The 17,165-nt window shown below is 35.0% G+C and overlaps 1 protein-coding gene across 1 annotated transcript in view; it reads right to left on the bottom strand.

Annotated features, from left to right (window-relative positions):
* The window catches only part of LOC133336793 (protein FAM135A-like), a 29,745-nt gene extending 12,819 nt beyond the window's left edge, over positions 1 to 16,926 (bottom strand). The window contains exons 1-3 of the mRNA XM_061545071.1: positions 16,829 to 16,926; positions 9,585 to 9,741; positions 9,356 to 9,548 (exon numbers count right to left, since the gene is read on the bottom strand). Coding sequence (XP_061401055.1) covers positions 9,356 to 9,548; positions 9,585 to 9,741; positions 16,829 to 16,905 — 427 coding nt within the window. The 5' untranslated portion in view covers positions 16,906 to 16,926. The remainder of the gene's footprint in view (positions 1 to 9,355; positions 9,549 to 9,584; positions 9,742 to 16,828) is intronic.
* Between the last annotated feature and the right edge of the window lie 239 nt (positions 16,927 to 17,165).

Here is a 17,165-nt window from a genome sequence, read left to right as displayed (position 1 = left end):
CCTAAATATTAATCGATCTTTCCCAAAAACAATAGGGGTCTTCATTGGCATGCAAAATTTCGTGAAGATTGGTCCATAACTGTGGCCTGTATCGTGTTTACAAATTATATGGACAGACGGACGGACGGGCGGACACACATGCCTAAATCGACTCAGCTAGTCGAGATATGAAGATTTGTATACTTAAAGGTGGGTCTAGGACCAATATTTCGCGGCGTTATAAACTCTTGGGGCTGCACAAAGCAATAATACCCTGACAACATAGTTGTGTAGGGTATAAAAATATGTATTTTCACCAAAAAATAATTACAAAAGTTTCTGTCAAATTATTTGTATATCATATCTCGGATTGTCATGGACGACAAACACTATTGCAATTTTTATAATACAAAATTGCTATTCATAAAACAAATTTTCTACTACAACTGCAAAGACAACTACCCGTACTTTATCTTTCATTGTCGAAATTTATTCAACCATTCAGTTTTATTTTTTTATTGCTTCCTCTGTGATTCAGTGAATGATATCCGAGTTGTAAATACGGCATTTTCTTAGAGAAATTTATATTGTGTGTGTGTGTGTTTTCTCTTGCTTTATAGTAATCCCAAACTACTTTTTTTTGTTGATTTTTAGTGTAATTGTTGTCGTTGTTCCCTTTTCATTCAAAGGATTACCCAAAACTCATCTCAAAGAATGAAACAAACAATGAAATGAAATGTTCTTCTTTGGATTGCAATATGTTTTTTTGTCATAAAGAAGATGTTGTTGTTGACAATTTAATGTTTTTTATAGTTGCATGCAAAGAATGAATATTTAGAAAAAAAAAATCCTTTTAAAAAAGTACACAAAGATTTCAAAAAGGTATATTTCTTAAAATACTGTGCGGATATTTTAAAAGCATAGTTGTTAAAGGACCCAAAGGAAGTGTGCATTTTTTTAATATATTTTTAATTTTTTATTACTAAAATTAATAAACTCCATTATTCTTAATAGACTGTTCAGAAATAGCTTGACTGTGTATAAACATTCTTTTTTGTTTAATTCACTTAATAACCTCCACACACAAAAAATTGTTGTTACTTAAGTTAAGCATTCTCATTGTACTTCATAAACTATCAACAAAGTTTTTTGTTGCTATTGCTGTTTTTTTTTTGCCTAAAATGCCACTAACAAAAATGTTGACTACCCCTCTCCATTAATCTATTGGCCACTTTAGTGTTCTTGTTTTATTGCCAAAAAAAACCAAAACAAAAATTGCAACAAACCAATAGAAAAGAACGAAACAAAGCCTAAAGTGACAAAAAAGTTGTAAAACTTTCACGTAGGCATTCGGTGTGGAACCTCTGTAATGCCTAACGACTATAACGCCTTTCGTTGTGTGCATGAATGTGTGGTGTGTGTGTGCGTGTGCATGCAACTGCCAAAACAATGCCATAACCACATAGCTATCCGCACACACATACACATAAATATATATGTAAAAAAATCTATACAAGAAAACGGCATCAAAGGTAACCTTTTCCAATAAGGAAATTGTGTATGGAGACACTGGGATGCTTTGAGAAAATATTTTTCAAAAAAAAAAAAAAAAAAAAAAAATCAAGATTGTTGGGACCTATGGGACTGCAAATAAAACCATTAGACATAAAATAAATATTTTTTAAATGCGGGATCTTGAATTTTATTAAATCCATTCTGGTTGCTAAAGAAATAGTTTTTAAGTTTTTTGCCTTTGTTGGCGCCATGGACCTTAAGAATATAAATTTTTAAAAAATTCGTAGACTTAAAATATTTTTTAAACCAGTGAGGAAAGCTCAAAAGTTGAACGGGGCTGACTATATGATACCCACCACCTCTTTGGGTGCATACAAGAGATGCTCATATGTACATTATCCTTTAGATAGAATAGACCTAACATCTTTGGAGGACCATTGAAACTTTAGGACTAAAGTATATATGTGTGAGCTATATCTAAACATGGACCTATTTCATCAAAACTTCACTTCACGGACAAATATTGACAGTATGGTGCTCCATTTACATAAAATCGGACGAAACTATATATGGGAGCTATATCTAAATATAAACCGATTTCAAAAAAACTTAGCATATATCAATCTAGTCTTAATTCAGTATTGTATGTAAAATTTTTTTCTCAATCGGATCAATATTGGGAGTTTGGTGCACCATTTACATAAAATCGGACAAATCTATATATGAGTGCTATATCTAAATCTGAACAGATTTTTACGAAATTTAGAACACATAATTCTGGATCTAATTCAGAACGCTATGCAGAAATTCCTGCAAATCTAATATATCTAGGGACTTTGGGGCCCCATTTACCTTAAATCGGACGAAAATAATAAAATTGGAGCTATATATAAATGTGACCCGATTTTCTTGAAAATTGGAACACGTCATTCTAGACTAAATTCAGTACACTATGCTAAATTTCACGCCAATCGAGTGATATATAGGGACTTTGGTGCGCTATTTACATAAAATCGGACGAAACTATATATGGGAGCTATATCTAAATCTGAACCGATTATCAGGAAACTTAGCGCACATCATTCTAGCCTTAATTGAGTACGCTATGCCAATATTCGTGGAAATCAAAAGATATATAGGGTCTTTGGTACACCATTTACCAAAAATCGGACGAAAATATGTATGGAAGCTATTACTAAATCTGAACCGATTTTCACGAAATTTAACACACATCTTTCTAGACTTAATTCAGAATGCTATGCCAAATTTCGTGCAAATCGAAGGATATATAGGGACTTTGGTGCACCATTTACCAAAAATCGGACGAAAATATATATGGAAGCTATATCTAAATCTGTACCGATTTTTATGAAATTTAACACACATCATTCTAGACGTAATTCAGTACGCTGTGCCAAATTTCGTGCAAATGGAAAGATATATAGGGACTTTGGTGCACTATTTACATAAAATCGGACGAAACTATATATGGGAGCTAGATCTAAATCTGAACCGATTTTCACGAAACTTAGCACACATTGTTCTAGACTTAATTCAGAACGTTATGCCAAATTTCGTGCAAATCGAATGATATCTAGGGACTTTGGGGCCCCATTTACCTTAAATCGGACGAAAATAAAAAAATGGAGCTATATATAAATGTGACCCGATTTTCTTCAAAATTGGAACACGTCATTCTAGACTAAATTCTGTATGCTATGCAAAATTGCGTGCAAATCGAAGGATATATGGGGACTTTGGTGCACCATTTACATAAAATCGGAAGAAAGTATATACGGGAGCTATATCTAAATCTGAACCGATTTTCACGAAACTTAACACACATCTTTCTAGACATAATTCAGTACGCTATGCCAATTATCATGCAAATCGAAGAATATATAGGACGAAATCGGACGAAGATATATATGGGAGCTATATCTAAAGCTGGACCGATTTTCACGAAACTTAACACACATCATTCTAGGCTTTATTCAGCACGCTGTGCCAAATTTCGTGCAAATCGAAAGCTATTTAGGGACTTTGGTGCACCATTTACCTCAAAATCGGACGAAAATATATATATGTAGGATTTACCTCAAAATCGGACGAAAATATATATGGGAGCTATATCTAAATCTGCACCGATTTTTCCCTATAGGGTTCGTCCATGGGCCAAATGAATGAGCTGTGCCACATTTCATCCAATTCCAATAATAAATGCGACCTGTACTTTGTTTACAATTTATCATGGGCACACAGACGAAGGGACGGACATGCTTGAATCGACTCAGAAAGTGATTCTATGCATATTCTCAAAAGGAACCATGTGTCTATATTGTTTCCTTTTACAAACATATGCACAAAGACATAATACCCTGTACCACAGTGTGGTGAAGGATATAAAAATCAAGTCTAATATAAGGACACTATAAATATTGCATGTTAAAACATATACATAAATATAATATACACAGTCTGAAGAGACCTCCTATGTGCGCTAATGAACAGAAACCAAAACATGTTTGTAATATACATTAAAGAGGGAGCCTCTAATTTATTAGGATACCTTCAAAAAATATTTTTAAAAAATCCACACTTGTCCATAGAGTCCAAAAATTCATAAAATAAATCAATTTTGTCCAATGAGCCCAAAAATTAAAAAAAAAAATCGAAGCATATAAAGAGACCACCGAAGCTCTACGCACATGATGAGGTTTTCAACAATTTTTCTTTATAATTCCATACTTTAAAAAATGGTCGCTTATGAAGAGAACTTCAAATTATTTTTTTTTTCAAAAATCTACGCCTATGATGTTAAGTCCAATTTTTTGTTTAACTACTCCTTTAAAATATCCCGTGACATAGTCGAAGATCTAATTTCAGCCTAATGTAATTACTCATTTCCCAAAACTATTATCGTATCTGTTGGAATTGTCTGTGTACTACAAACAAACCATAATAACAAAAACAAACATTTCAGCACAAATATATATATATATATATATATTGCACGGCAACTAAAGTACAATGTTGCAACAGCAACAACAACAGCTATACCTAGACAGTCAACCAGCCAACAATTTGAGCAATGCGGCAGCAAAATTCGACAACATTAGAAGGCGCGACGGAAACAATTTCTCCGCTAGTTGTCTAGATGGTTGGTCGTTTTTTTGCCTGCCTAGCTATTTTGTTATCTATCTGCCGTTCATCGGTTTGTCGACGATACACGGGCAGCGAAGCGGATGCAATGGTTTGTAATTTATCCGAAACAAATGTAAAAATTGCAATAAAATGCTGCCAAATTTGTCCTAAACTCTATTTAAAATGTCAGAGGATGATGTTACACCCACTCCACCACCCCGCCACGTGGAGTTTGGCTAACGAACGTTATCACATTACACAAATGAGTTTTTTTTTTGGTTCATGTAAGTGGATTGGTCACGCTGAGGCTGGCGACCACCATTTGGTGTTCGACAAAATTGGATTGTAATTTCGTGGTCATGTTGTAATGTGAAGATTGCCTGATACATTTCATTACAATGTAGTATAATTTTGAATTAAAAAATAGACCATAGACCTCCATAAAATATTTTTCATTTCAAAAATTCACATTTCTGAAGTGACCTAAAAAATGTGTTTTTTGTATACCCTTCACCACACTGTGGTACAGGGTATTATGTCTTTGTGCATATGTTTGTAACAGGAAAAAATAATCGAGATAGACCCATGGTTCCTTTTGAGAATATGCATAGAATCACTTTCTGAGTCGATTTATGCATGTCCGTCCGTCCGTTTGTCCGTCTGTCCGTCTGTCCATGTTAAATTGTAAACAAAGTACAGGTCGCATTTATGATCCGAATTGGATGAAATATGGCACAGCTCAGTTGTTTGGCCCAAGGACGAACCCTGTTGAAATTGGGAAAAATCGGTCCAGATTTAGATATAGCTCCCATATATAGTTTCGCCCGATTTTAGGTAAATTGTGCACCAAAGTCCCTGAAAATCATTTGATTTACACGAATTTCGGCCTAGAGTATTAGATTAAGTCTAGAATGACGTGTGCTAAGTTTCGTGAAAATCGGCTCAACTATAGATATAGCTCCCATATATAGTTTCACCCGATTTCAGGTAAATGATGTACCAAAATCCCTATTTATATTTCGATTTGCATGAAATTTGGTATAGCCAACTGAATTAGGTCTAGAATGATGTGTGCTAAGTTTCCTGAACATCGGTTGAGATTTAGATATAGCTCCCATATATAGCTTTCCCCGATTTAAGGTAAATATTGTACCAAAGTCCCTATATATCTTTCGATTTGCATGAAATTTGGTATAGCCAACTGAATTAGGTCTAGAATGATGTGTGCTAAGTTTCCTGAAAATCGGTTCAGATTTAGATATAGCTTCCATACATAGTTTCGTCCGATTTAAGGTAAATATTGTACCAAAGTCCCTATATATCTTTCGATTTGCATGAAATTTGGTATAGCCTACTGAATTAGGTCTAGAATGATGTGTGCTAAGTTTCGTGAAAATCGGTTCAGATTTAGATATAGCTTCCATACATAAATTCGTCCTATTTTAGGTAAATGGTACACCAAAGTCTCTGAAAATCATTCGATTTGCACGAATTTTGGCATAGTGTATTGAATTAAGTCTGGAGTGATGTGTAGGAGGTGTACACATCATTCCAGACTTAATTCAATACACTATGCCAAAATTCGTGCAAATCGAATGATTTTCAGATTTGAAACAACGTATTGAAATTAGTATAAATTAATCACCGGCAAGTTTGCTTCAAATCGGTTCTCGTAGCTTCCATATATAATTTCGACTTATTTATTGAGATTAAATTTTAAACTGTGCAGCATACCGAATAGCGTGTGTGCTTTAAATCGATTTACACAAATCTGCCCCACTGTGCGCAAACGACTCTAAACTTGCCCAAATGAAATGAAATTTAGCATTGGTTCCAGAAAGATATAAAAATCACATATTTAAGTTCGTTCAATTTCATGTCAAAATTCCTTCAAAAAGTCGACGTCTTTTCGGATACATATGTACCTAAGAAATTTTTAAATATCCACATTTATAAAAAATTCCCAATGGTTTCTTCATTTGAAAAACATCAGGGAAAAATCTAATTGTCAAAATCTAAATAACATCACACACCCTTCTGCGTCATAAAAGTTATCCAAAGTTATCTCCAGTCATTCTGACCTCTATTAAATGGATCTTGAAAATCTTTTGCAATTGATTTTATTTAGCAGCAGCATTTATGTTCATCTCTGTTTATTGCCTCATACCGAACAGGCTGACAGCCAATATTTCCCTTTTATTGCATTCGTCAATAAAAACAAACTTTATTTGTAACAACTTTCTTTCAATAGAACATCGATGACATTTCTACTTGTTGTTGTTGTTACTACAGAAGTTTCCGGTTGCATCATAAAAATAAATTCACCAACAGCAAGGGGAAGAGAGGGTGACACTCAATATGATTGGGAAAAAGTTAAAATGTTTCACTTTGTCATTTATTGGAGTTTTCACAACTTGAAATATCGCAAGTAATTTTATTACAGCCCTCTCTGGAGGGTTGGGTGAGTACAATAAAGTTTTTTTTTTTTTTATCACAATCAATGTTAGGAATTCTGAGGGAGGGGAGCAACAATTCAATAAATGATGCATGTGCTGACTCTTGTTTGTTTAAAAAATCCATCCCTAGTTGGAATCTTTAAAAATAATTTAAAAAAATCCACTCCATATTGGAGCTCATAAAAGAATTATTTAAAAACCGGTAAGGAAAGTAGTAAAGTCGAATTGGGCCGACTATATATTACCCTTCACCACTTTGATATATTGTACATATGTCTCCTAACAGACTCCGCCTTTTCGAAAGAACATTGGCATCAAATTGAACGTACTTGAATATAAGATGTTTATGCCTTTCTGGGTCCTATGCTAAATTTTATTTATTTTCTATATCCAAATCTGGAACGATTTTCACGAAACTTATCGCACATCATTCTACGTTATGCCAAATTTCGTGCAAATCGAATGATATATAGGGACATTGGTGCACCATTTACATAAAATCGGACAAAAATATATATGGGAGCTATATCTAAATCTGCACCGATTTTCTCGAAACTTAACACACGTCATTCTGGACCTAATTCAGTACCCTATGCAAAATTTCGTGCAAATCGAAAGATATATAGGTACTTCGGTGCCCAATTTACATAAAACCGGACGAAAATATATACGGGAGCTATATCTAAATCTGAACCGATTTTCATGAAACTTTGCATACATCATTCTAGACTCAATTTAGTACGCTATGCCAAATTTCGGGCAAATCGAAAGATATTTAGGGACTTTGGCGCACCAGTTACCTTAAATCGGACGAAAATATATATGGGAGATATATCTAAATCTGAACCGATTTTCACAAAACTTAGCACACATCATTGTGGACCCAATTCAGTACCCTATGCAAAATTTCGTGCAAATCGAAAGATAGATATGGACTTCGGTGCCCCATTTACATAAAATCGGACAAAACTATATATAGAAGCTATATCTAAATCTGAACCGATTTTCTCGAAACTTAACGCACGTCATCCTGGAAATATTTCAGTACTCTATGCAAAATTTTGTGCAAATCGAAAGATATATAGGGACTTCTATGGCCCATTTACCTTAAATCGGACGAAAATATATATGGAAGCTATATCTAAATCTGAACCGATTTTCTCGAAATTTAGCACACATCATTGTGGACCCAATTCAGTACCCTATGCAAAATTTCGAAAGAAATACAGGGACTTCAGTGCCCCAATTACCTGAAATCGAACGAAAATATATATAGGAGCTATATCTAAATCTGAACCGATTTTCTTCAATTTCAATAGGGTTCGTTCTTGGGCCAAATAAGTAGCTTGTGCCAAATTTTATTCAAATCGGACAATAAATACGACCTGTACTTTGTTTACAATTTAACATCTACAGGCGGACGGACATCGACTCAGATAGTGATTCCATGCATATTCTCAAAATAAACCATGTGTCTATCTCGTTTCCTTTTGCCTGTTACAAGCATATGCACATACCATAGTGTGGTGAAGGGTATAACAAAGTTAAAGTACGTTTACATTGTACCGGATTTCGTAAACCCAGTGGGTTTAAATTGTCAATTTCATAGTATACATGTCAAATAAAACCTCATGAAGTAGGTTAACCTGGTAAAAAGTTCGAATGTAAATGCCGCATTAGAGTCTTTTAAACAAAATATTTAAAAATTCCACGGCTTATTAGACTCCTTTAGAGTCCTTTTTTGAAAAATATATATTTTCATCAAATTAAAATCCCTAGCTTTGAATTGAAGTCCTTTTTAAAAATCAACTACCTGTCAATTTGTTTTTCAAAATATTGGCATTTGGCGTGCACATAAATGCAGCTGTTAGTTGCTCAATTGACATGCAATGTGACCTAAATGTTCATCACACTCACTCGCAAAAATTTGCTTCAATTCTAGTCACTTCGAAGAACAACATCATCGTCATCATTACTGAGAGACATGACAGGCAAACAAAGGGCCAAAAAAAACAAATCCTAACCTCTCTGTGAATGTACACCGAAAATTAGGCAATTAAAACTTCATGTTGTTCATGTTCCTGTCATAGACCCATCACAGAGTGACTGTGACCGACGTCCGCTTCCTTTTTTTGGTGCCACATAAACATGTGCAGCACGTCAGCCATTGTACACACACACACACAGACCCTCACCCACCCATGTAAGTAGTACTTAAATTGTCAATAGCTTCGGCATGAAAGAATGAAAGTCGTACTCACCCAATAAATGTGTCCGAAAGTAGATCACGTCACGTAGTGTCACTTCCTCGTTGCGATAGAGTATTTGGAAAACACGTGAGGCTCCTGCCCCATTAATTATGCTGGCCGAGGCTAAATTGTGAACATTATTCGGCAGTGGTGGTATATCGGATGGTTGCTGTTGTTGTTGGTGCTGCTGTTGATTATTGTCCAACTGTTCCACAGTCTCTGTTCCATTGTTGGCACCCACACCGTTCGCATTATTAGCATCTCCATTGCCAGCACCATTCGCCAAGGCAATGGGTTGTACGGCTGGTTGGCCATTGGCTGTGGTCTCTGGTATTGTGGTTTCGATTTGGACCGGTAGACGGGGTGAGACACGCAGCGAGCATCGTACCTGATACAAACTGTTTAATGAGGTGTTGTTTGTTGTAGTTGTTGTTGTTGTTGGCAGGTATTTTGTTTTAAATAGTCCATGTTGATGACGACATCGAGGATGAGGAAGAAGACAATGACGACGATAATATTGTCAACGTTTCGCCAATAGCATGGTTAATGAAAGTAGAGACCAAAAAAGAGAAGAAAATAAAAATCCACAAGAAAAGTCAAAGGTTAATTGTGACACTAAAGCAAAACATCTTTTTTTTAAATAATAAAAATGTTAAATTATGATAATAAGGAGCGCGGGAGGAGGAGGAATGAAAAATGGGGTTCGTTATGGCTGGTTGATTAATAAGGGATTCATTAAAAATAAATCACGCAGTTGAAGGAGTAATAAGGGATTGTAAAGGTTGAGATTTTTTCTCTCATTCTTGCCTTCTAAAGACCCTTAAACATTAATTAAAAAAAAAAAATCTTCTTATGATGGACCCTTAGAAATTAATTTTAAAAAATCCACGACTTGTGTGGAATCTTTAGAAATTAATTAAAAAAACCAGTAAGGAAGTAGTAAAGTCGGACGGGGCCGACTATATGATACCCTTCACCACTGTGGGTATGAATCCTAACAGACGTCGAATTTTTGAAGGACCAGTAAAATGAAATTGGATCCATAAACATGTTATTCTGCAACATATACTAAATTTTTCACTTGGTCAGATACAGGGTTGCTTCAAGCTAGGTTATATTATATTCAATACGTTGTGCCAAATTTTTGTCAATCGACCTAACTTTGGGTCTTTGGTAAACCATTTATCTATCGGAGGAAAATATATATGGGAGCTATATCTAAATCTGAACCGATTTACACAAAAGTTAACTTACGTCGTTCTGGACCTTATTCAGTACGCTGTGCCAAAATTTGTGCAAATCCAAAGATATATAGGGACTTTGGTGCCCCATTTACCTTAAATCGGACGAAGCTATATATAAATCTGGACCGATTTTCACGAAACGTAGCACACATCATTCCTGACCCAATTCAGTACTCTATGCCAAATTTCGTGCAAATCGAAATATATATAGGGACTTTGGAGACCGAAAATATATATGGGAGCTATATCTAAATCTAAACCGATTTTCACGAAACTTAGCACACATCATTCTGGACCTAATTCAGTACTCTATGCCAAATTTTACGCAAATCGAAAGCTATATAGGGAGTTTGGTGACTCATTTACCTTAAATCGGACGAAAGTATATATGGGAGCTATATCTAAATCTGGACCGATTTTCACGAAACGTGACACACTTCATTCTGGACCTAATTCAGTACCCTGTGCCAAATTTCGTGCAAATCCAAGGATATATAGGGACATTGGTGCACCATTTACCTTAAATCGGACGAAACTATATATGGGAGCTATATCTAAATCTGATCCGATTTTCTCGAAACTTGACACACATCATTCTGCACCTAATTCAATACTCTGTGCTAAATTTCAGGCAAATCGAATGATATGTAGGGACTTTGGTGCACCATTTACCTTAAATCGGACGAAACTATATATGGGAGCTATATCTAAATCTGGACCGATTTTAACTAAACGTAGCACATTTCATTCTGGACCCAATTCAGTACCCTGTGCCAAATTTCGTGCAAATCCAAGGCTATATAGGGACTTTGGTGCACCATTTACTTTAAATCGGACGAAACTATATATGGGAGCTATATCTAAATCTGAACCGATTTTCTCAAAACTTGGCACACATCATTCTGGACCTAATTCAGTACTCTGTGCCAAATTTCGTGCAAATCGAAAGATATAGAGGGACTTTGGTGCCCCAATTACCTTAAATCGGACGAAAATATATATGGGAGCTATATCTAAATCTGAACCGATTTTTCCCAATTTCAATAGGGTTCGTCCTTGGGCCAAATAAGTGACTTGTGCCAAATTTCATCCAAATCGGAGCATAAATGCGACCTGTATTTTGTTTACAATTTAACATCTACAGACGGACAGACGGACGGACGGGCGGACATGCATAAATCGACTCAGAAAGTGATTCTATGCATATTCTCAAAAGGAACCATGTGTCTATCTCGTTACCTTTTACCTGTTACAAACATATGCACAAAGACATAATACCCTGTACCACAGTGTGGTGAAGGGTATAAAAACTACGCCTTGTGTTGGACACTTAGAACTAATTTTTACAAAATCCACGCCTAGTTTGGAGGCCTTAGAAATGAATTTTAAAAAAATCCACACCTAGTGTGGACCCTTAGAAATAATTTTTAAAAAAATCACGCCTAGTTTGGAACCCTTAGAAATAATTTTTTAAAAAATTCACGACTTGTGTGAGACTCTTAGAAATAAAGGCCATATATTTGGATTTTTCAAACATATTTTTCCACCTGTTGATAATCCCCTTAATGAATATAAATTAATTACAGCAACCTTTCAATATCCTTCGTCAAATCAAAATTGTCAACCTTTTTTCATAAACGAATATTTGCTATTACTTCCATTTTAATTAACATACCTCTTTAAAAAAAAACCCCATTTGCCACACCGCTGCTTCCTAACTCAACAATTATCCTTCACTTGATTTAGTCCTGTTGCTGTTTCATAAAAAAAAACTTTTAAACTTTAACCTTTTCCCCCCAATAATTTTCTTTTTTTGTTGTTGTTGTCGCTGTTCACAAAGTTATCGCTTGACTGTGTCGCTTAATTGATGCCTTCGACAGGTTCGGGTGTTCGTTCATAAGTTCGTTCGTTAGTTCATCAGTCAGTTTGTTTGTCGAAAAGGTCAAAAAGGTAACAGCAATTTAGTCCAGTAATTAAAAATCACATTCTCAATAAAATATTTCTCGTGTGTCATTAGTTTGTGGCCCTGGTGCGGATGGCTGTGGATGTCTGTGAAATAATTGAATTTGAGTTCGTTTTTACGAAAAAAAGGTAGAGAAAGTTTTAATAAAGTTTCAGTTCCAACATGTGTGTTGGTTTAATTTGTGAACCAAATGGGCGGAATATATATATATATATATATACATATATATAATGACCTCAAATAAATAATATTTTTAGAAAGTTTTAATAAAGTTTAAGTTCCAACATGTGTGTGGGTTTAATTTCCGTCCGTCTGTCCATTATAATTTATATACACGATACAGGCCACAGTTATGGACCAATCTTCACGAAATTTTGCTTGTAGCATGGGTTCGGCCCAATGAAGACCCTTGTTGTTTTTGGTAAAGATCGGGGATAAAATGGATTAAATACATAATTTTTGTTTGATTTTCCGGTCGCTCCACTCCGCTCAACTATTAACGCTAATCGATTTGAAATGTTCAATGAGGTTCCAGTTATGGTAAAGTACAACGTCTATAATTTTCAGTGATGATCAGATTATAATTTTGGGATGAAGTGGACCGAACATTTATTTTTTTTTATTCATTTATAGGCTACAATTATAAGCCGAACATCACAACACAACCCACGGTAAAGGGAATATGGACAAGTAATTAGAAGAGCTGTACTGAATATTGGTAATATTCCGAAAATATGTCAGTGTAAGGAAGAGGTGCTTTTGTGCTCTAATCGGGCAAGAGGATGCAACTATTACGAAATATTACCCAGGATCAAAATAATAATCCGCAGAAAGAAAGATTTATCTGGTAGTTGTGTAGGGTATCGTATGGTCGGCCGCGTCCGATTATACTGCTCCGCTCACTGGTTTAAAGAATAATTTTTAGGGACCTCAAATAGGTGTGGATTTGAAGAAAATAATTTTTAGGGACCTTATATAGGCGAGGATTTAAAGAAAGTAATTTTAGAGACCTCAAATAAGCGTAAATTTAAGGAAAGTAATTTTTAGGGACCTCAAATAGGCGTGAATTTGAAGAAAGTAAGTAAAGTAAGGACCTCAAATAGGCATGGATTTAAAGAAAGAAATTTTTAGAGACCTCAAATAGGCGTGGATTTAAAGAATGTAATTTTTAGGGACCTCAAGTAGGCGTGGATTTAAAAAACAATATTGAGGACTTCAAATAGGAGAGGATTTAAAAAAGTAATTTTTGGAATTTTGAGGGACTTCAAATGGGTGTGGATTTCAAAAAAGTAATTTTTGGAATTTTGAGGGACTTCAAATGGGTGTGGATTTCAAAAATTAAATGTTGAGGGACTTCAAATAGGCGTGGATTTAAAAAAAGGAATTTTGAGGGACCTCAATAAAGAATTTTTTTTTTAATTTTTTTAGAGTTATTTTATAAGTGTGGATTTAAAAAAAAATATTTTGAGGGACTACAAAAGGGAGTGAGTGGATTGAAAAAAGAAAAAAAAATCGGAAATCTTTTTTTTTTTTTTTGGACTTGAACAAATATTCGTTGGAACACAAAAAAGGTTTGTAGGATTAAAAAATGCGTGGAGAGAATCCCAAATAAAAAATGAATTACCGATTTGAGGAAAAACCAGTAAGGAAAAAGTCGGATGGTGCCGACTATATGATACCCTTCACCACTTTGGGTATATTCAAGAGATGAATTTTAACAGACGTCGCATTTTTAAAGGACCAATAAAATTAAATTGGATCAATAAACATGTCATTCTGCAACCTATACTAAGTTTTTCATTTGCTTAGATATATATCTGATCCTCTATCTAAGTCTGAAACGATTTCAACGAGACTTCCCAGAGATTCATTTATATTAACCAGAGATTAATTTATATCAACTTCATTGTACAAAATTGTGTCAGCTGAACAAACTTAGGGTCTTTAGTGCACAACTTACATAAAATCGAAAGAAAAAATATATAGGAGCTATATCTAAATCTGCCAAATTTCGTGCAAATCGAAAGATATATATTGACTTTGGTGCACCATTTATATTAAATCGGAGGAAAATATATATGGGAGCTATATCTAAACCTGAACCTATTTTTACGAAACTTAACATACATCATTCTGGACCTAATTCTGTACCCTATGCCAAATTTCGTGCAAATCGAAAGATATTTAGGGACTTGGAAGCCCCATTTACCTTAGATCGGTCGGAAATATATATGGGAGCTATATCTAAGTCTGACCCGATTTTCTCGGAACTTGGCATACTTCGTTCTGGTCTTAATTCAGCACATATATGCAAATCGAAAGATATGTAAGGACTTTAGTGCACCATTTACATAAAATTGGACCAGGCTATATATGGGAGCTATATCTAAATCTGAACCGATTTTCACGAACCTTAGCACACTTCATTCTAGACCTAATTCAGTCCTCTATGCCAAATTTCGAGCAAATCGAAAGATATAAAGGAACTTTGGTGCCCCATTTACCTGAAATCGGACGAAAATATATATGAGAGCTATATCTAAATCTGAACCGATTTTCTCGAAACTTTGCACACGGCATACTAGACTCAATTCAGTACACTATGCATATTTTCGTGTAAATCGAAAGATCTATAAGGACTTTAGAGGACCATTTACATAAAATCGGACAAAACTATATATGACAGCTATATCTAAATTTGAACCGATTTTAACGAAACATAGCACACATTATTCTAGACCTAATTCAGTACTCTATGCCAAATTTCGTGCAAATAGAAATATATGTAATGTATTTGGTGCACCAATTACCTTAAATTGGATGAAACTATATATTGGAGCTATATCTAAATCTGAACCGATTTTTTCGAAAATTGGCACACTTCGTTCTGGACGTAATTCAGTAATCTATGCCAAATTTCGTGCAAATCGAAAGATATTTAGGGACTTTTGTGCACCATTTACCTTAAATCGGACGAAAATATATATGGGAGCTATATATAAATCTGAACCGACTTTGCCAATTTCTAAAGGGTTCGTCCTTGGGCCAAATAAGTGACCTGTGCCAAATTTCATCCAAATCGGATCATAAATGCGAAATGTACTTTGTTTACAATTTAACATCTACAGACAGACGGACGGATATGCATAAATCGACTCATATGCATATTCTCAAAAGGAACCATGTGTCTATCTCGTTTCCTTTTGCCTGTTACAAACATATGCACAAAGACATAAAACCCTGTACCACAGTATGGTGAAGGGTATAAATAGAGACCTCAAATAGGCGCTGATTTAAATAATAATTTTTTTACGGAACTTAAATAGGCGTAAATTTAAAGAAATAAATCCAAAAATAGTAGAGCTGGAAGATACCATTACATACAGAGGAGTTCCATGAGGTGTTCTAATTACATAATAGCTCAGAAGGTCTTCTAATGATCCAGGAGGACTCTTAATTATTGAGGAGCTACATGAGGTCATTTTATCTATCGAAGAAAGGCTGGAGATATTGCATCTACCAAAGAGGAAGTCCCTGTATAACTCTTTCTAGTTGTAGAATAACTATAGAGGTCATTCCATTTATAGGAGAGTTACAGTAGATCGTGTATCAGTAGTAGAACTACAGGAGGTATTGTATCTGTATAAGGGTTACATGAGCTCATCCATCTTTATAAGGGCTATGGGAAATCTTTTATCCATCGACGAGCTACAGGAGGTCTTATATCTAATGAAATGCTATTGGATCGTTTCTATCTATAGAAGAGCTACTGAAGACCTGTTATCTATAGAAGAACTGCAGTAAGCCTACTATCTATCGAGGAGCTACAGGCGATCATTTTCTCTAGTAGAAGAGCTACAGGCATACATTCTATGGCTCATATATTTACAAAGCATCTCTTGTGGCCTCTTGTGTAGCTAGGGAACCTCCAGTAACATTTCGACATACAGAAGACCTTTTGTATTTTCTTCCGCTATTCAAAAAGCCATAAATTTCCGAACAATAGAAAATTTGGAGCACAATATTTATTTGCAGCGCAAAATCTCTATTTTATTTATTCATGACTAAGGGAGAATCCATAAAATTTGTCCAGAAATCTGCTAAATCCCATGGCAATCTGTCACATAGTTCAGAGTTTGGCAAACACTCACAGAAGAGAGCCAAACGTTTTTATCTATACTTCACAGGGTGTTACTATGGCTAGTTTCAGTTCGGTGCCATGAAGGGAGGGAAAGGTGGAGGCAAAAAATAAAAAAAAAATGAAGATTCACTACTTACCCCCTTTGAAATAAATCCACATTGAAGAATTTATATAATTCCACAGAAAATTCAATTGTTGCTTGTAAATCACCCATTACGCTTGAGAGAATCGAGAATTGCCAAGGCGACTACGACAACTACTACTGCCGATATGAATGAAGAAGAATGATGGATGGATGGTTGGTTGGCTGGCTGGTAAGTGAGGCGGAGGAGGAAGCGGTGAAGAATTACCAGTTGAGGTTGCTGTGGGTTAAAAAGTTTGTGTCCAGTTATAAAACTGCTCTTGATGCTGGTTGTGAATTTTTTTCTTTTCACTTTTTTTTTCAACTGCAGGATATTGTTGTTGTTGTTATGG

The sequence above is a fragment of the Musca vetustissima genome, unplaced genomic scaffold, assembly GCF_032173495.1.
Source record: "Musca vetustissima isolate MV318-11 ecotype Yass unplaced genomic scaffold, APGP_CSIRO_Mvet_v1 utg92658, whole genome shotgun sequence".
In the NCBI taxonomy this organism is placed as follows: domain Eukaryota; kingdom Metazoa; phylum Arthropoda; class Insecta; order Diptera; family Muscidae; genus Musca; species Musca vetustissima.
The sequence above is the reverse complement of the archived record's forward strand: the minus strand, read 5'-3'. Positions and strand labels throughout refer to the sequence as shown.